The sequence below is a fragment of the Miscanthus floridulus genome, chromosome 19 (genome assembly GCF_019320115.1).
Source record: "Miscanthus floridulus cultivar M001 chromosome 19, ASM1932011v1, whole genome shotgun sequence".
Classification (NCBI taxonomy): Eukaryota; Viridiplantae; Streptophyta; class Magnoliopsida; order Poales; family Poaceae; genus Miscanthus; species Miscanthus floridulus.
In genome coordinates this window covers 4444495-4465306 of record NC_089598.1, presented here as the reverse complement: position 1 = coordinate 4465306, position 20812 = coordinate 4444495, and the positions used below count along the sequence as shown (strand labels likewise).

General features: G+C 41.0%; 1 protein-coding gene and 1 pseudogene across 1 annotated transcript; one reads left to right on the top strand and one right to left on the bottom strand.

Annotated features, from left to right (window-relative positions):
- Positions 1-600: 600 nt before the first annotated feature.
- On the bottom strand, positions 601-6885 carry LOC136527048 (chaperone protein dnaJ GFA2, mitochondrial-like). The gene is made up of 17 exons (XM_066519659.1): positions 6676-6885; positions 6489-6572; positions 6293-6384; positions 5751-5834; positions 5617-5655; positions 5277-5399; positions 3819-3869; positions 3655-3742; positions 3498-3562; positions 3337-3411; positions 2905-2977; positions 2714-2802; positions 2555-2626; positions 2059-2115; positions 1930-1978; positions 1247-1313; positions 601-1162 (listed from the first exon to the last, which is right to left on the bottom strand). Exons 1-17 carry the CDS (start codon positions 6773-6775, stop codon positions 1063-1065), a joined length of 1308 nt encoding a protein of 435 aa, XP_066375756.1. The 5' UTR covers positions 6776-6885; the 3' UTR covers positions 601-1062.
- A 2933-nt stretch (positions 6886-9818) lies between these two features.
- Positions 9819-11364, top strand: LOC136525414 (uncharacterized; annotated as a pseudogene).
- The last annotated feature ends 9448 nt before the right edge of the window (positions 11365-20812 follow it).

Sequence of the window (20812 nt, the reverse complement as noted above, 5' to 3'; positions counted from 1 at the left end):
AAAGTTAGAATAAGTTAGAGCATCTCCGAGAGCATATGTAAATTTGGATGTCTAAACTGGCTCTCTAAAATAATTTAGCTACTCAAAATGGAGAAGTTCGACGGCAGCTTCTCCAAAACTGGCTCTTTATTTCGAAAACTGCCACCACGTCATTAGACCCCACATTAAAACTACTCGAATTTACTGTACCACGGTAGCGAATACCGTGCCTCGTTTTCTAATAAGTGCTGCCACTCGCAACATGGTCGGAACTCTGAAACATCCATCTGCATTCGATCATTCAGTCCCCACCGCTCGTCCCTCCATTGTTCAGGCACTGAGTGGCTACACATGTTGAGGAGGTGCCAGCGGGGAGCACGGAGCAGCCGGGCATGGCAGGTGGTGCGAGTGCGGTTGGATGAGGTGCTGCGTCGTTGTGTAGCGCGGTGGGCTGCAGCACGTCGTTGTGTAGTGCGTCATCGAGGCGCGCGCGGTAAACACGGGGGCGACCCGGATGGCGAGCGATGCCCGCTCGCCTACTCTGACGAGCGAAGAAAGCGGGATAGACTGCTCGGTATTTTGGAGAGTATGTTAACGAGGCTGTTGGAGTTGCTCTTATAATTTAGCACGGAAAGAGTATATCGGCATGTCTATATTCTTCGAAACAGATAAAAGGAATTGGAAATACATCTTTCGTCAAGAACAGGAAGAAAGTTTAGCCAGGCACTACACTACAGCAGTCCATCTTAATAAAAGCCGAAATCTCGACAGAAAACATGAAACATGAATTGGCATCGGTACCGTGTGTTTTTACATCAGCTCTCTCTGATCCACAAAATTGTACAGGAGTCCTTGCACACCCTGCTAGTATTAGGCTTAGGATTAAACACATCAGGAAGGGCGATCTAGTTATTCCAACTACAAAATCCCAAACAAAGATCTATATGTTGCAGTGGAAATTCCAGCATTCCACGCAACCAGATATATCTTGCCCCTGCGAATTTCAGGCAGCAGCCTATTCTACCTCACCCTATAAATATCAGCTAAGGCGCTATTGGAACGTGGATTGGCTCCTAAAATCGGCTATCCTGATGCCCCGGCTGCCTTCGCGTCCTTCTCATCTTCGCCTTGCTCTTCCTTCGCGAATTCCTCAATCAGCACCCGCTGTCTTGGTGTCAAATTTCTGCAGGACATTATATGTGAGACTCACATATAGCAGTTCGATGCACAATGGTATAAGAGTACTCCATTTTGAGAGGCAGCTTACACAGGGATGTTGACATTGAAATGGACATATTGATCTCCATAGTACGGTGAGTTTCTTGTCTTGATCCCTGCAGGATACATCAGTATTTAGGTTTTGGTTTATATGCACATGCAAGTTCCCACAACTTCTTAAATTCAAATTGGCAGCTCACCTAGATGCCGCTTAAATTTATAACACATAAGCAGGAAAATTTGATTGATTGATTTATTCATAATTTTGTTACTTTTTTCCTCGAAAAACACAGGAGAGCTGTGTATCATTATATTAAGAAGTAAAAATGGGAAAGAACCCATACAACACACCCCAGGCCAGCCAAAACGGCAAGCCCTCACACTCACACCAACTCACTCCAACTCACGCCAAACTTTTGTTACTTCCACACAAGAAAATAATCTGACATCACTATGTTCCAGAAAACTTTTGGATATTCATCAACTTAATTGTTTCATCTTGTGCACATTCTGTTCCCTTATCTCTCTGTGTGCTATTAAATATTAATATTTTTCCTGTTTCACTTAACCTAACCGCTTCATTTTGTGCAGTTAACTAAACAACAATAATTTTAGGAACACCAGGCATGCCATTCAAAAGACTACAAGTACGCATTATAGCTGTGTTACAAGCTGTAATTAAAGAGATAAAAGCACTCGCAAAACAGAACAGAAATCTGCAGAGTAAATTACCTTTTCCTCTCAGAACTACCTTCTGACCAGGCTGAGTACCAGGTTTGACCTGTGAGAAGATAGCAAGGTCAATGAAAATTATCAAAGATATAAAGGGAATGTACAATGAAAGTCAGCTATCTGACGTACCTTTAGAACAATGTCTCCACTGAGAGTTGGGACTTGAACTGTCCCTCCCAAAATTGCCTACAAAGTATGAGCAATCAGAATATGCATGCTACTAAAAACTGCTAAGGAAACAGCCTAATCACCAATTTTCAGGGGACTAGGGGAGTAGAGATGCAGGCACAAAGATATAGCCTAGACTATACCTGACTGTCTGAGTTACTAGTAGACGGATATTTCATTTAAAAGACCCACATAAGGTTCTAAGTCCCTTGTTGGTGGTAACAGACAACATCAAGAGCCAGTCTGCCGGTGTGATTAAAGTAAGAATATTGCTAGCTGCCTGAGAGGCCATAAAGATTTTTTTCTTTCTTTCTTTGCCTCTTTGGTAAGTCGATGTATCAGAATGAGGTTCACATCTTAGCACCGTGGAAAGGTGGTTAGCACCATATGGACACTTCATTTAGCTATATTCATAGGGTGCAAAATGAACAGATTGTTGGAAAATGCACCAAATTACCTGAGTCACATTCAGGACAGCATCAACATGAATATCACCTTTCTGTCTCCGGAATACAGGATCCTCACGAACCTGGAGAAAAAATAGCCTTTGCAGGTTAACTATATTCGTTCATTCATCAACTGTGCAACTGAACTGTAAGGGCCGAAGAGGACTGACCTTGAGGGTCACATAAAGATCACCTGGACGGCCATCTGGGTCTTCTCCACCTGATCTAACCACCTTTATAGTATCCTCGTTATCCGAACCTGCAACAAAAGGATAATGTTCAATTATATCTTGCAACACATAACAAGAGCATCCTAAGAGCACTGAAAGATTCCAATGAACCATGACAACTTGAAACCCACCAGGCAGTATGTCAAGGCGGACTGATTTCGTTCCAGGCACAACTTTGTTACCTCTGCATGTCTTGCAGAATTCCTAAAAGAATAACACAGAAACATAACCACAATGTTGTGGTAATTAATCAGAACTCATAAGCTGCACTATATAGGAAGTCCACAGAGCACAGGGTAACTCAATTACCTATTTTAAGCAGTTAACATGATAGAGCTGGTTTTATGTGCAGTTAGGAAATAAATCATTCATGAACCATGACTAGTAGGAAAAAATATTGTGAGGTTCAAAGTAATTCAGGCTTCAGGCTTCAGGATCGTCAACCTCAGTGAAATATCTGTGCTGAAGGTGTACTATGATGATTCATAGTATACGAGGCCTGCTACATACACTATTTTCTTTTTGTTGCAGCTGATATCTATCATTAAAAAGGGAAATCATACCTTCACACTCTTCCCAGAACCACCACATTTTGTGCACGTTGATTGCATCCTGAAGGGCCCGGTTTGCATGAACATCTGTCAACAATAGTTAAAAACCAACATAAATAAGAACACTAGTTAAACTGGATAGACAAAAGCAATGTGATGGAGGAAGAACTAACAAATCCTGTCCCCCGGCAAGATAGACATGTTTCAGGTTTGGTTCCAGGAGGCACACCGGTTCCACCTGAAAAAGAAGTCATCATCAGAAAAAAAAAAAATCAGAAGGCCTAAATACCTAAAAAATGGAGTCATGAGATAAAAACTATATCTACATACCGCAGGTTTCACATGTTACAGATGTTTGGAAGTTGATCGTTTTGCTGCACCCTTGAACTGCTTCCATAAATGATAGTTCAAGCGCAACCTGCGAAATGGGATCAATGGAACTGCAATGCACAGGGTACAACTTAATGTGCAATGAAAATGAGTGCAGAAATTACCTTAACATCTCGTCCTCCAAAATCCCTATCCCGGAAAATATTCCTAAAAAACTTCATAACGAACAAATACAAAAAAACTAGAATTAGTTTTAGCAGATGTAAAAGAGAACTAAAGTACACTCATCAACTAAAAGTCATCAGTTCTGAAGTTATAAAACAAAGTAATGGAGAAAGGAAATAGAAATATAATATCCAAGTAACCAACAAGAAATTACGCAATAAATAACGAAATGAAAGAAACTATACAAAATAAAACAACAACAACAACATAGCCTTTCAGTCCCAAACAAGTTTGGGTAGGCTAGAGTTGAAACCCACCAAGAGCCCCAAGTCACGGTTCAGGCACTTCAATAGCTGCTTTCCAAGCACTCCTATTCAAACATAGATCTCTAGGTATAACCCAAGCTTTCAAATCTCTTTTTATTGCTTCCCCCCATGTCAATTTCGGTTTTCCTCTACCTCTCCTCATATTATTAGCTTGGCTTAAGACTCCACAATGCACTGGTGCCTCTGGAGGTCTCCTTTGGACATGGCCAAACCACCTCAACTGATGTTGGATAAGCTTTTCTTCAATTGGTGCTACCCCTAGACGATCACGTATATCATCGTTCCGAACTCGGTCCATTCTTGTGTGACCACAAATCCATCGCAACATACGCATTTCTGCAACACTCAGTTGTTGAACATGTCGAATCTTTGTAGGCCAACATTCTGCTCCATACAACATAGCCGGTCTAATCGCCGTTCTAAAGAACTTGCCTTTTAGCTTTTATCGTACCCTCTTGTCACACAGAATGCCAGAAGCTTGTCGCCACTTGATCCACCCTGCTTTGATTCTATGGCTAACGTCCGCATCAATATCTCCATCCCTCTGTAGCATCGATCCCAGATACCGAAAGGTACCTTCTTAGGCACTACTTGACCTTCCAAACTCACATCTCCTTCCTTCTGTGCAGCTCCGCCAAAGTCGCATCTCATGTATTCGGTTTTAGTTTTGCTCAATCTAAAACCTTTAGACTCAAGGGTCTACCACCATAACTCTAGTTTCCTATTTACTCCCGCCTGACTTTCGTCCACTAACACTACATCATCAGCAAACAACATACACCAAGGGATATCCCCTTGAACACTACATCATCAGCAAACAACATACACCAAGGGATATCCCCTTGATTCCAGATCAGTTATGGACTTCATGAGGTAGAATAAATTGTAGCATATATTAGTTAAGAAGACAGAAATCACAGTGCCTAGTAAACACATGTTTTCTCGCTTTCTGATTAGATCGAAGAAGCTCCATGAAATAAGAATGCAAAATGAAAAAAGCTTCCATAGAAGATGAGTTTTTTTCCGACCGGTCAGTGACATATATTGTACAAAGTTGAAAAGAAGCAAACCAACTACTAAAACAGGAAATCTATAAGCTATGATAAGTAAATTTGTAAAGGGATGACATACATCATTCATTCCACCGCCGCCACCGCCACCACCAAAAATATCCTCAAATGGATTTCCAAAACCACCCTCGAAGCCAGTTCCGCCTCCGCCAGAAGCAGCTTTCTCATACTGATCAGGACCAACCTGTAGAAGTTAATGCTAATTCCATCAGTGCCCCAAGACACCAGGTAATCTTACTCTAAAGGTTGGTACGCTCACTATTGTGTATAGTGTGGTGTGGATAAGAGAACTACCAATAAGTTTCAAACATTCAACCACTTATGGATCATCACTAAACTTGTGCTAAGGAAGAGGAGTACAAATGTAAACATATATGCCATCAAAACAGTTGAATCATTACCTGATCATATAATGATCTTTTTTGTTCATCCTTCAAAGTCTACATTGACAGCAAAAATTATGCATCAGAATTCACAGAACCAACACACCTTTAAGTTAGGTATAAGCACAACACACTAAACATACATCAAGTACCTCATAAGCTCGTTGAACCTCTTGAAACTTACGTTCTGCATCCGCATCACCTTTATTCGTGTCTGGATGAAGCTTCTTTGCAAGCTTTTAGAGCAAATGAAGCAGAAAGAGGTAGGCACGGTAAGGTCACTTGAAGAATGGAAAGGAAACTGTCTAACGATATTTTGAGGGTATTGAGGAAAGGATAATAACAGCATGTACCATCTTAATAAACACCATGGATACGCATTGCATTGCTATAACATTATAAGAAAAATGCGGACCAGGTGCTAACCAAACTCTTGCTAAATTGGGTGAGTGCTGATGCACTTTCTAAATGCAACGGTTACAGGGCTATTGCTGGACATTTTGCACCATGATGATTTTCGTACATGGAACCTTTAACACCCTACTGACTACACATACAAATCGTAACAATAACTGAAGTAGCACAACTCTCGTGAACCTAATTTGCACCCTAAGCATGCAGTACCAATATCTACCAATGACACCAGACGAGTCCCTCAAAATGTGAGGCTGAATTCGAGGCGTCGGAACCATACCCCATAATAGGCCTTTTTGATCTCTGATTGGCTGGCGTTCTTGCTGACGCCGAGCACATCGTAGTAGTCCCTTGCAGCCACCGGCCTGGTCCCTGCACCACGCTCCACCATCAACCCCACTCCCGACGAGCCGAGATCATAACTAATACGAAACCAAACGAGCGAAGCAGCAACGCTTTCCCCACCACTCACTCACCGTGGAAGAACCTGTGGGCGCTGCTCGGCGACGAGAAGGGCCAACTCCGGGAGGGCGCCGCGCGTGCCGCACCGCTCCATATCCCTGCAGAGGGCGCAGAATCAGCTGTGATCACGGGGAGCACGGGGAGGCCAGGTGAGGCACGAGGAACCGGAGAATCGGAGACCTAGTGGGGATGGGGGCTTACCTCTGTGCGCCCGCGGGAGACGGGAGGAGGAGGACGCGGAGGAGGAGAGGGAGCGGCGGGCGAGCAGGAGCGCAAGGCGTGCGCCGGCTGGGAGCCGCATGGCGGTGGCGGCTGACTGGTGGGCGTGTGGCCTCGCCGGCGGCGCACGTGCTTGCGGGTTAAGAAGAGAACACTGCGCCGAACGTTCTGGAACGAGGGTTTTGGCCGTGTGCCATTGTGTGCAGGCCTATATGCGATTAAAAAGTTCCAATATATTTTTGATGCCACCACGCTAAACTTTTTTTTTTCTTCACACGCTATTCTGTCAACCTTCTGTCTAGTTACCACCGTTTGTTAGGCCTCACATGTTGGCCTAGCCGTTCATAATGTCTAAAATACCCTTTTGTCACAACCTTATCCTCTCACTTCTTTCTCTATGTCCGATAGGGCTAAGCTATAAGTGACCTGGGCATCTTCTTCCTCCTCAAGAACGTGGCCGGGGAGAGCTCGTCTGTGCACTGCCGCAGTTGCTGGGGGCGGATCTCGCCCGCGCATCGTCGCGGTGGCCGGGGCGGAGCTCGCTCGCACGGGGGTGGGGAGGGCCAGTCGCGGCAGCGCCCACGCTGCTGGCGTCGAAGACGACACGCGCGTTCGCTGCGTGGGGTAGGGCGCACGCAGCGGCGGTCGCGATGCCAACACCGGGGATGGCCCGTGCGGCCGTGGGGCAGGGCGGGGCGCCTGTGTGGCCACGGGGCAGGGCGAGGCGCTCATGGCGTCCGCACATTCGCGGTGTGGGGCAGGGCGTACACGGCGGCGGCCGCAACGCCGGCGCCGGGGACGGCCCGCGCGGCAGGGCGGGTGCTCGCGTCCATGGAGGAACATGACAGGAGCAACGCGCAGAAGTTGAGCAGGACGCCGGCCGCCACGCCCGTAGCTCCTCCCGCTGGTCACGCTGCCCCCCTCCCCCACCCCGGCTCAACGGGCGCTCCCAGCACGACGGGGACGACGAGGCGCGGCCGCCAGCGCCGTCTCGAACGCCAATGAAAGGCGCTGCCTCTAGCCGCTCTCCTCCCATGGCGTCCACGCCACATCGCTCGAGGAGATAATGAACCACGACATCTTCCACGCCTTCGAGCACCTCGTGCAGACCGGCGAGGTCCCGTACCAGCAGAAGCCAGTCGTCGCCGCGTCGCGCGCGGAGGTCTCCGCACGCACCCGACGATCGCGACTGCGGCCGTCGCGCACACCGCGGAGGCGCTCGACGTGGCCCCCGTCCACCCCGTGCTGCTCGACTCCGCGCTCGCGGCCAGGGCCGCATTTGTGTCGGCGAACACGAGGGCCGTCCGGAGAATGACGCTGGTCAACGTCGCCGCGTCCCTGCCGGCGTTCTCGACAGCGGTCTTCGACGTGCCCATGCTGGGGAGGCTGGTGTTGCGGGTGCCGACGCTGTTCCGTGGCCTGGTGCAGCTATGCTGCGCCCGGGGGGTTGCTGCGGGTTGCCGTGCGCGGCAGCCATGGCGGCGGCAACCGACAGGAATGGTGAACTCGGCCATATCTCGAGCTACGAGCACGGGGTGGAGGAGCGGGAGGCGGGCTCGGTGGCAACCTCGGCTTGGCCTGCAAGGGTGTGAAGTGGTGGGACGGTGGCCTCCACGTCTGAGTCAATGGCGACACACGATTTGTAATAGAGAAAAAACCATGTGTTCTAGCACAAGCTAGCACATGGTTGTTGGTTACATACAGAACACATGATTTCCAATAGAGCAAAAACTGTGTGTTTTAGCATAAGCTAGCACATAGTTATTGGTTGCCTATAAAATACTTGATTTTAAAAGAAGGCCCACGCAGAGCAGATCTGTTGTAATTTCTATGCAACTGAAAAGTAAAATAGTAGAGTCCAACATCTAAATTGAGAAAGTGACCCATGAAACATGCAGCAGCCCAGAAAACATCCCAACAACACGAAATCCATAGAAATAAAATAGATAAGACTTGGGAAAGAAGCAAAGCAAATAAAATAGATCTGCTCTGCATGGGGAAAAGCTCTGCTCTGCTCACGCAGGGGACCGAGGCAAAAATCAGATTGCAAAGAAAATTTGAAGAACAAGCACTACAAGTCTGATTCATACCTCATCAGCCAAGGTTAGTACACCAATCTTTTGAATCAATTTCTCTAGTAAACCAATTTCTCTGAAGAAGCAACAATAAATAAATTAGCAGCTCAGATGAAAGACTAGGAGAAACTAGATCCATGGAATTTGTAATCATGGGAGCTATAAACAAAGTCAGGATGGAAAAGATGGACTGTTGCTTGTGATTGCTCCAACAGCAGGGTGTGGCCCTAGTTGCTCACTGTGCACAAGGAGCAGATTCAGCACTTGGGGATTGTGATGTCGTCTAAAAGGCTAGAAACACAGAGAGCATAGTGCAAAACAGAGAGCATCAGATCATAGACACATGTAGCTAGCATAAATCACACACACACATCGAATTTTCTGGGCCAATTTCTAAAAGTAATTCTGCAGCCACACCACTCAGCAATCCTCAACTAATCCTCAAATAAAATTACAAATATATCTGTTATGCATTTGCTATATTCCTGTTATAAATTACAAAACAAGAATATAAAAATTACACATTTGACATAGTGCAACTTGTACTTGCTGCTAATGCAATTATACTATACATGTATACAATTTAAAGATGCGGCTCATGCAAGTATTGCTACTTGTACCACTATCAATTCAACTAGCAGTTTTGATGTGGTGCAGGGACAGAGGTGGCTAGGAATGGCTATAATCTCACATACTGATTCTTTATGACGCTTCAACTTTATCCTAATGACATCATCATTTATTAATAAATGCAGGCAAAGAATAGGGCAAAATTGAGACTGGAATAGGAAGTGTAAAAGATCACTGAAACTATAGATGGGCATAACTTTCAGGTAATATAAATGTCAATAATTAAGTTTTGGTTTAGGAAAAATCTATTTTCCATGGACTTACTAGAAATACAGGTGAATCCTCCTACATTTAACATTACTGAATGATGTACATCATCTACTGCAGATACCATATACACATGCAAGTGAAAACTCAGAACCAAACTTTGATCTCACAACAACAGATGGGATAAAGAAGTGGCAAGAAACACTGCAATTAATGTACCAGACTAACCAGGTACTAGATTAAAATATTGATTCAAATAATCATGTACTCAGTGCAACTAGACATATGTCAATAAGTATATATGTTCAAATAGATGCAGGGTGGACAGAATGCATGTGCAAATTCTATGTTGACAAATCTACCAGACATCAGTTACAATGACAAAGATGAGCACAGTAGGGACACCAATTATGATGCAGAAATACTTACTGGATCTGATACCGGCCCTTCAAATATCTACAGATATAAAAAGGTGAGCAAATCATTGCTTAGATTAAAAAATGTCAAGATAAAAATGTTGTTTTTTAACTAAATTATATTTTAATGCAGAGAGGCTACACTAAACTTATGCTGAAACAAATCAGGAACTCACAGGAAGATGATTACACTAATAGGAATAGGCAGGTAAAAATTATACTACAAGTATACAGAAATTATAGTGCACACATGTGCAAATTACACCCATATATGAGATGTAAATTCAGCATAACAGGAGTTTAATTTTCAATGCTTCATTATAAACTGTGCAGCTACATGAAGGGATGCAAGGAACATTGACACAGATGATAATTGAAAATGACATGAATAAGGTAAAATTGTATATGCTTATCAATCTAGTTGTGTTATATTTTTGGTAAATAGTAATCATTGTCATTAACAAACAAATAACACAGAATACGAGCCTTGAGGATCTGGATAGAATCTTTGGACCACAAACTGAGTGGTCAATATCAGAGTCAAGAATGCCATATGAGGTAGATACAGACATCTAAGCAATTTGATTACATTTATAAGCAATACAAATATGTACTGGCATCAAAAGTAAACTTATCTTTGCAAAAACAGGATGGAGAAAAGGCAAGCATGGCTGATGATGATAGATCTGAAATTGAACAATATCATTAGTAAACTGATGTATTTAATAACATAGAAATTGATGAGGTACATAAAAATGATCTCTTCAATTATTTTAGTCTACAGTGAAAAAAATTATTTGTATTATAAATATCATTACTCAGAAACTAAGACTGCTGCTAATATATTTACAGACACAGCAAGAACATCAAGATGATCAACCAACAATGGGAGAAAATGACTTGAGGATCATAGCAGTAGAACCAGCAAGTTCAGATATTACATCAACAGTAACAGATGATAATGAACATGTAAATGGTAGCCAGGAACTGACGGAGGAAGAGATTGAAGAATTCATAAAAAAAATTAGCAGGTTGCAGCATCTGAAGGCAACAATGCACCAATCAACAAGTACACCCCACAGCTATCAATGAAATTTAAGACTAGGCATGATGCTCACCAGTTCTTCAACTTCTATGCATTCCTAGTCGGATTTGAAGTTGTCATAACACATACAACAAGAACTACAAGTAAGAAAAGAAATAATGAGATAGTGAAAGTGACAATGAGATGCAATCGTCAAGGAAAAGAAAAGACACCAAAGTCTTTAGAGCAAAAAGCAGCAGAAATAGACAAGGATATTGGAAAGCAACTAGTAAGGAGAAGGAAAATAAATGTGCAGTAGAAATTAGATTGTCCTTGTGTTATAATGGTGAAAGAAGAAGGAGGTATATGGAAGATTAAAACTCTTGATTTGGAACATAATCATGAGCTATGCCCTAGAGAGAGGGATCAGCTATTTTCTGGACACAAGTACATGACAGATATGGAAAAAGGACTTATCAAGACTCTGAACGATAACAATATCCCGACTAGGAAGATGGTTTCTATTCTATCATATCTAAGAGGGGGACTAACAGCTCTACGATGAAAAAGAAAGATATCAGTAACTATAGGACAAAGCTAAATCGATAAGTTACAGGTTCAGATATGACAAAAGTACTGGATTATTTCAGAAAGAAACAAACTGTGGATCCTTCTTTCTTTTACAAGTTTGATTTAGATGAGGACAAGAGAGTTAGAAATTTGTTCTGGATAGACTGTTCTTCTATGAAATATTATGCAGATTATGAAGAATGTGTAAGTTTTGACATGACATATATGACCAATCGATACAACTTGCCTTTCACACCATTTGTTGGGATAATAGGACATGGCCAAAGTTGCCTCCTCGGACATGCTTTCCTGCATGATGAGACAGTTGAAACTTTTATGTGGGTATTTCAAACTTTCCTTGAAGCAATGGGAGGAAAACACCCTCAAACGATCATCACAGACCAAGACATGGCGATGAAATCAACAATAGAGCAAGTCTTCATAAACACAAAGCACATAAACTGCTTGTTCCACATAAAGACCAAATGCTACATTAAGAATGTCAAGGTGTCTGTAGCAAACGAAGGACTATATGAAGACTTTGAAAATACAATGAACAACAGTATAACAGTGGAAGAATTTGAACAACTTTGGAAGAGAATGATTAAGGAAATAAACCTTTAAAAGAATAAGTGCTATTCCAAAATATGGGAAATGAGGAAAAGGTTTATCTCGGTCTACTAAAAAATAACTTCTTCCCTTTTATACAGACCACATTTAGAAGTGAGGCAATAAATGCGAGGTTCAAAGATAATGTAGGGCCAACTTATAGTATCATTAGCTTTCTGAAAGAGTACAATCGGATTGTTGATACCATAAATCGAGAAGAAAAGTTGGAGGACAGCTATAGCAAGCAGAAAAGGCTAAATGAATTTATATTCAGCTATAGAATAGAATAGCAGGCAACTTAGCTATACAACAAAAACATATTCAAAAAGTTTCAGATTCAACTAAAGGCAACAGCAAGGCTGAGCTACATGGAAACTGAAGAAGGGAAAACGTTTGAGGTCTGATAGAAAAGTAACTAGATTCACAACGTTCATAGAGTAAGGAGGTATATAGTAAGCACTGACCTACATAGAAGGCAAAGAAGAATTTACCTGCATATGTACAAAATTCACCAAAGATGGGATACTATGCTCTCATGTCCTGAAAATAGTCATTGAAAAGAAAATCAGCACAATTCCAGACAAATATTTCATAGATAGGTGGAGGAAAAATAATATGAAGGTACATGTTGAAAGAAAAGAAGAAGAAATAGTTGCAACAAGTGCATTATTTAGATTCAACATATTATCCAGGAAGTCAACAATACTGAACAAAAGGATCAAAAAATGAGGAAGCCATGGAATACCTTATGGCAGAATTTGACAAGATGGAAATCAATTTAGATAGAATGTTTTCTTCTCAGCAAACAGGTGAAGCACAAAATGACCAGCAAGGGAATAAATAAGGAGAAACTATAGCTACAGAAACTGGAGATCCATAGACTGAAATAGATGATTCAGAAAGAATTCATAGAAAAGGAAGTCCACCAAAACCTGTGAGAATGAAGACACATAGAAGAAATAAAGAAGAAGATGGTGGTAGCAGAAAAGAAGAAAAAGAAGAAAACAAATGACACAGACAGTGCAGGTAAAAAATTTCAATACATATAAATAGAATTTTAGTACATACAAATAAAATTTGAATCCAAATGTACATATTCTTATTTATGTGAACTAATAATATTTTGTAGGCTCCTCAGTGAAGCCAAAAAGAAAGAAGAGGAAGGAAACATCAAATGGTAGCATTGATCCCAAAACAATAGAACAGTGAGGACATGGGAATCAAAGATGATCAACAGATGGAAAGCAAAATTTATCAATCAGAAGGAGGGATGCAGTCAATTTTAGTGGCCAATTAATTTATGTAATTTGTTTAGTGAATATGATGTTACAATCTTAAATTAAATTATGCTCAGAACTACAATTGCATATGCTGAGAACTAAAATTGTAGTGCCCAATAGCTACAATTTACGTTGTTGGTGATTGCAGTTGTGTAACCGAATGTTTTATTTATCTGGTTTTCATGAACAATAGATATTATTAGTAATAGAGCACTTGTTACCCTGTTCATTATGACCAATTGAGTATTCTATATGTGAGAAAATTCTCTATCAAACAAAAAACAACCATCACCAATACTATTGTAGCTGTTGTCAGTACGCCATTTGTGTGGATGCCAGGGTGTTGTGTGCTAGCACAAATCATAATAAAAATACAAGGACACGGTGAGCTACTGCTCAAACATACAGAAATCACAACTGAACACTAAAAGTTTTTTTGAGCCTCTACTTGGTATACTTACACATATGAGAGCAAATGCACCACCTCCTGCGGGTCATCAGGGTTGAAGCCTATGTTATCATGCAGGATGGGATAGGTCATCAGGGTTGTTGTGGTTGGCCTTGAAGTCACCTTGCAAAAAAAAATATGCACTTAGATCATCAAATAAGCTAGAATGGCTGTAAATATTTACACAGGAAAGATAGACTGCAAAAAAAGCAAAAACACTAGCCACTAAAATCATCTAGCAGAAAAAACTGAGGCAAATGGTTCAACACCAGCTTATTGCATATACCCAAAACTACAATTGCGCTACTAGATACTTGCAATTTACATTATTGCTGACTGTAATTATGTAACTGAATCTTGTGTTCATGAACACAAAGATTAATAGGATCAAAAGCAATACAACTACCATTCATGTGGCTGGTGGTTTTGTAGCTTTCTAAGGACAAGGACAAAATGAGGTGTGTGTCAGTAGAAATCACAAGTGACAAATATATGGAGTGTGCTAGCACAAATATATGCTGCTCCTATGTTCCATTAATTTGAGCAGCAGTCAGAAAACAAAAGACTAAATGGGCTATATATTGGTGTGGGCTGGCATAAGAAATATTGTATAATCAGCTAGAATGGCTGCAAATATTTATATAGGAGAGACAGACTACAAAAAAAGCAAAACCACCAGCCACTAATTTGGATTGACTGGTCAGTCATATATCTCTAATTTTTCAGTGAACTTGAAAAACTAATTATTAGGCACAGACTGGATGACTGGGCAAATCTTGCAGTACTGACCTCTCTACGGATTATTTCAGGGCATCAGCTTCCTTGATCTCGTTCCCACCATTGTCCTGACGGTGAAAGAAAGAACCAAGGTCAAATGACAACCAATACTACTGATGATGGGCAAAGAGAGCCAAACATCACATGCTAGTCACATGGGAAAGAAGAGACTCACATTGGTGTCGGAAGTCCATAGGGGTCAAGTTGTCACGTAGAGGCTACATGATCATAGTGCTATCCTTGTAGGACTCCTCTACGAGGCTGTCTATCTCAGAGATTGCATCATCAAAAGCCTACAACAAACATTAAGAGATAATGTTTCAGCGAATACGCATGCAAAACACAAACGTGCATTGCATGGACACAAACATTAATCCACCAATAGTGCCAGCAACATGTAAGTTGCAAGCTAGTGGTGATGGCCATCAATCAAGTTTTCTTACAATCCTAATTTAAAACTGAGTTATTACAATTTATGAACAATGGCATCATATATCATCAGCTACAAATGAATTATTTCCTCCACACCATCTTTTATTAGACAAAACAAACCATACATAAGCAAATGGTTGTCATAAGCAGTTATCTGTGCACTCAGCCAGTTGTCTAGCTACACTATCTAGGACACATCATGTCTAAAAAAGAAAAAAAATTACAAAGGGAGATGGGAGGAGAAGAAGCAAACCTGTTTTGCAAGGTTGGAAGCATGATAAGGAGAGTTGAGGATCTCATAGTAGAACACTGAGAAGTTGAGAGCAAGCCCAAGCCTGATGGGGTGGGTTGGAGCCAGATCACCAAGAGCAATATCCTACAAACCAAAAACCAACAACAATGACTATAAGGCAGGAGAAGCTGAAGTTTGTGGGGTCAGTGTCGACACAAATCACAATAAACAGATTTCAAGATGTGTTAGCACAAATCACAACAAATAATTTTTTTCTATCAAAGGACAAGGACAAATAAGAGGTGTGGGCAGGCACAAATCACAATTAACAGATTTCAAGATGTGTTAGCACAAATCATAGGAGATCAATTTTTTTCTATGAAACGACAAGGACAAATAAGAGGTTTGTGTTGACAGAAATCACAATTAACAAAGTTCAAGATATGTTAGCACAAATCACAAGAGACAATTTTTTTTCTATGAAAGGACAAGGACAAATAAGAGGTGTGTGTTGGCACAAATCACAACTTACAAAGTTGAAGATGTGTTAGCAGAAAACACAAGAGACAATTTTTTTCTATGAAAGGACAAGGACAAAAACTTGGTGTGGGTAGGCACAAATCAAAACAGATTGAGATCATTGACACATTCATACGAACAATTGACTTTGACTACCTCAGCTGAATAATTTCAGAACTTTATAAACATTGTTGTGCACATAAAAGTGCTCTAAACAACAACTAATTCAGCAGACTACTCCCTCTAGATGAAAACTTCTAGAGGGGAGTAGTATCCTACCATCAACTTCTGTGAAACTTCTAGCAATTGTAATCCCGCATGACTTCAGCATGGGCTCTGCATCATAGTTGCTTCTTTGCAGTACCTACCCAATTTGACATGAAAAAAAAGTTTAAGAAAACCACACCTACCAATAAGGCAATAACCCAACTTTCTAGGCCCAATTGTTATTAGTTATATATAATAATAAAAAGAAAAAAATTAGGAAAGTGATGACCTCTGAAGCGTGCTCAAAGCTTTAGTGTATCTTTGTAAAGGCAGAAGTCTGCATAACTGGTAAACACCCAGGGTATATAACAGACCAATATTGAGTGAAAGTCCACTCTGGGTTGCACGAAAACTAGAATGAAACCCTCTATAGCCCACTACACCACCACCCAGGTCAACAAAGTTGGAAGGATTATTGTGGAAGAATGATTTCCTTACTAATAGGCAACCCCTGCATGCAAATAGGGACAATAGTTGAAACATCATCAACAACAACAGCGAACTCGTTTTTAACTTGAGGAAGAGCACCAATTGTGAACATGCTCTTCTCACCATCATATGTAAAATCTTTATTTGCAAGTTTAGCAGCATTAGTTTGCTGCAGTTTTTCGATCACTTATCTTCCTGACCCTTTGCGATCATCCGGTGTATCATCTTCATACTTTAAATTGATATGCAACCAGTACAAGGACAAGGATTAGTGACGCACATAATAATGATAGAAGTAATCTGCAGCATTCATGAGAGAAACTTTGAAGTGATTTGTTATCAGTTTTATCTGCTGCCCCTTTCTGCTAAAGCCATTCCTCTGGACCGGACTCCTAAGTTTCAATGGCGCCTTTGTTTCATCAGCTTTAAGTGGCTCAACACTAGCAACCAAAGGAGGTGCTGGAGGCAAGTCATCAGCCTCTCCATTGTGAGACTCCATTTAGTGAGCCTTGCTGCATGAGTAGATACCCAAAGCAACCCAATGAGACATATACATAGGCACTAGCTGTATGATTCAAGCAAGCATCAATGCAACTGAAGCGACAGAAGGACAAGTATATAGGTAAATCACCCTTCCAACAGAGATAAAACATCTAATTTCAGCACTAGTACAACAAGCAGAAGCAACGAAAACTAGGAATTCAAGTTGGCATTTACTTTGCTAAAGATTTTCCTGTGCAGCAGAAAAGAAACATGAACTATAATTACAAATGAATCCCTACAAACTGCAACTGGTTCCTAAACACTCACAGATAGGCCCCTAGGTTTAGTAATTGGGCCTTATTACATAGTAATGGGGGTCCCTAACTTATGCCACACCCCCAACAATACACATACACATTCTCTAAAGTAATATCAACTGCTAACTATTTACATTGTGCAAACAGTATACATTTCAGTAAACCATAATGTCTACTCCCAAGTCCAATCACTGCCAAATATGCAACACAAATGTAACATCGGGATAATTTATTATTTTACAGCCCACACTAACAGCAATAGAAGATATTCCACTTATATCAATAATCTAACTATAGTTCAGAAAACTTCAACAAGACAGTGCACTAGAACCTATCTTTAGACTCATAGTTTTTTTTCTTTCTCGAACTACGCAGGAGAGCTGCTCGTCATTTCATTAAGAAAGAAGTGAACAAATACAAAAGATTAGGGGAGACCCCCCAATCCTTGCACACCAACACACCCATCAAAATAGAAAAAGTGCAGAGATCACTTTAGAAAAGGAAGATAAGAGGTGGACAAATAAAGAAAAATAAATTATCTAGGTGACGATGGATGATACCTGACAGTTGCCAACTCCTTGCACCTTGTGTTCAACCAGCTCATACAGCTTCAACCAGAAAGATGACAAATGAAAATTCGCTGGCCATATTGGACTCAACTATGTTAAGACCAATACACATATATTGAAAATTACAATTCTGCATAGAGAGAAATAATCATTGTACTTTATATAGATTAAAACATGGCATATGGATGATAAGAACAGACTGATATTGAGTGCAAGTCCATTGTGGGTTGCACAAAAGCTAGAAAAGAAACCCTCTACAGCCCACTACACCACCACCCAGGTCAACAAAGGTGGGAGGATTGCTAACAGACCTGAAGATGATGACTTGGTCAGGCTTTCTTTTCCCAGAACTAGTGTAGAAGTCAATCAGACAATCCCTGAGACAACATCAAATTCCAACAGGTAATGGGACAAAGCATGTGTCATTAGAACATAGAGGACATTCAGCAAAGTATTTTACAGATTGAGCATCAGAACCCAACTCATCATCATCCATGGCTATATAACAAAAAAAAGTTTAATCAACTACTGTTTTATTAAAAAATATGCATGCCTATCATTCAGAATCTCAGAGGCTATCAATGTAGCTGACATGAGAATAACAGTAGCTTATCATGAAGTATGGATGCACATCAAGTATGAGATACAGAAACCAGTTACTAGGATAAAGTATACAAGAGAGGCACAAATGAGAAAACAGAAAGCTCCAGAGTTGACTACAATGTCTACAGGGACACATAATTAAGACAACTCCTGTGTAATGCATTCTTTTTTGGAACAAAGAACAACCCTGATACATGGTTTAGCAAATCCTAGTACTAAGGGTACATGGCTTAGCTCAGCCCAACTACTCTACATGGCTGATGTAAGCCACTACAAACATGGCCTATGGCCATAGTGCTACAGCAGCAAGAGCTGACCACAATGCCAACCATACGAACTCTGAAGATGAATAGTACTAGTGAGTACTAATAGTACTAGTGAGTACTACTCGTGATAGTAAAGCTACATAGCTGACACACCATGCAGTTTGCTTGTTTGATGCAGAAATACAGTATTATATCCAACTGTTATGTTAACTTACTTGTACAGTAAAGATGAATATTTCTTCCTAGAGAAGGGATCATGTACTGATCTATATGATTACTAATATGATAAAGGCAAAATAAACAGACTCAAGCTTTGATGACAATTCAACTGCTTTTGAGGATTCCCCTAGATTATTAATAAGACACAATGATGCTAGAATATACTAAAATCATGATATTATTAATAGACTCAAACACTTACATCCAACATGCCTACGGAATTGGCAATACAAATCTTAGGCAGCTCTAGAGAGAACAATCAAATGAAATCAGGATGACAAATTCAATGGAAACTAGTAAGGCTATTTAGTTAGCCCAGATTCCACTCTACATATTTCTTTGAACAATAAGGACAAATTGGGTTAAGAAATAACTGGACCTATCGGATCATGGGAAATAATCTAGACTTTTCAAGAAGAGAGCCTATACTTGTGCAAGGAGCAAAAATGGACAGAGAGCAGTGAACTGCATGCCTCAGACTACATGGTTCTTGCTCTTCCTAAGTACCTTAATATGAAGGGCAGTGTTTCTTGGTAATTATTATCCATGGTCTTAATATGAAGGGCAGTGTTTCTAGGTAATTATTATCCATGGTCTTAATATGAAGGGTAGTGTTTCAGCCATTTTCTATCAAAATCCAAAAAGATATGGTACAGATATCTTCAGACTAACAAAGTCAGTCATAACACAATACATGGCACATGAAAAATAATATTACCAAAATAGGATGTGTGACTTGGAACTACTAATGAACATTTCAGGTACATTACAAATCTGCATGACACACTAAGAAAAGGTTCGACAAAACCCCTTAACTCAGTCATGATATATATACCTTGCTAAGGACTAAAACACTTTAGTCCTATTCCATTCCCATATAACTCAACGTGCTAAGGAAAATGCATTAACTATGGTTGATATATATTCCATTCCCATATAGCAGCAGGTGCATGCCGTCCGAGCAAGGAACCATGACCGCAGATGAACATCTGCCTGCTGCTAATAGAGCTGATGCGCCATGCACCCCCAGTAGCTCCTATCTCCATTCTCAGCAAAAAAGCGTCAGAGAAGCTCCTGTCTTTGAAATTGCCAACCTACTACAAAAAATGAACTCATCGCCAAACAAAACACATAGACAACAACAGCTGATCAGACTTCCTATTTGTGGTTGCAATAAACTTCACCTCCCCAATCCAACATTAATCCAACCCACTCCTAGCATCCAATCCATAGGAACAGTTCACCAAACCCAAACCCCAACACAGTACATCCGCAATAATTATGAAAATAAGTAAAAACAGAGATATCTCCAAACAGATAGATGACACAGAGCAGAGGAGGCAGGGCAGGGGACGACATGTTGTGTGCATGTGAAACTAGTAAGAGATCTCCATGGAGAAGTTTGTTGGGTTTTGGTGATTAATAACAATACAAGATTACTATGACTAACGTTTGTTTTGTAGAGTCAATTAAGTTAGGTCATGGTAATGGAGATCAATTGGGCAATCAAGGTGGTCATGCCCCTACGATGGAAATCATTTCGGTTTTCAAAGGATGGACGGCAAGGTTAAGGATGGACTAGTTCTCAGTGTCGATTGGAGTTGAGGAGACACTTAGAGTAGTTTATGACTTTGTTTTTCCTTTGGCCGTACTATTAAGGGGGGTATGGACGGGTAGCTTGACCTAGGTGAGTCTAGTGAGTTAGGTGTGGTGCACACTTGTTAAAACTAGTGCTAGATAGCTCCTA

Excerpts from the sequence above, each read along its gene's own strand:
- LOC136527048 (XM_066519659.1), bottom strand. The coding sequence starts at position 6,775 with ATGCGGCTCCCAGCCGGCGCACGCCTTGCGCTCCTGCTCGCCCGCCGC. Across the intron at positions 6,573-6,675 it reads TCTCCCGCGGGCGCACAGAG|GGATATGGAGCGGTGCGGCA; the intron begins GTAAGCCCCCAT and ends CGCCCTCTGCAG. Across the intron at positions 2,803-2,904 it reads CCGCCTTGACATACTGCCTG|GTTCGGATAACGAGGATACT; the intron begins GTGGGTTTCAAG and ends CTTTTGTTGCAG.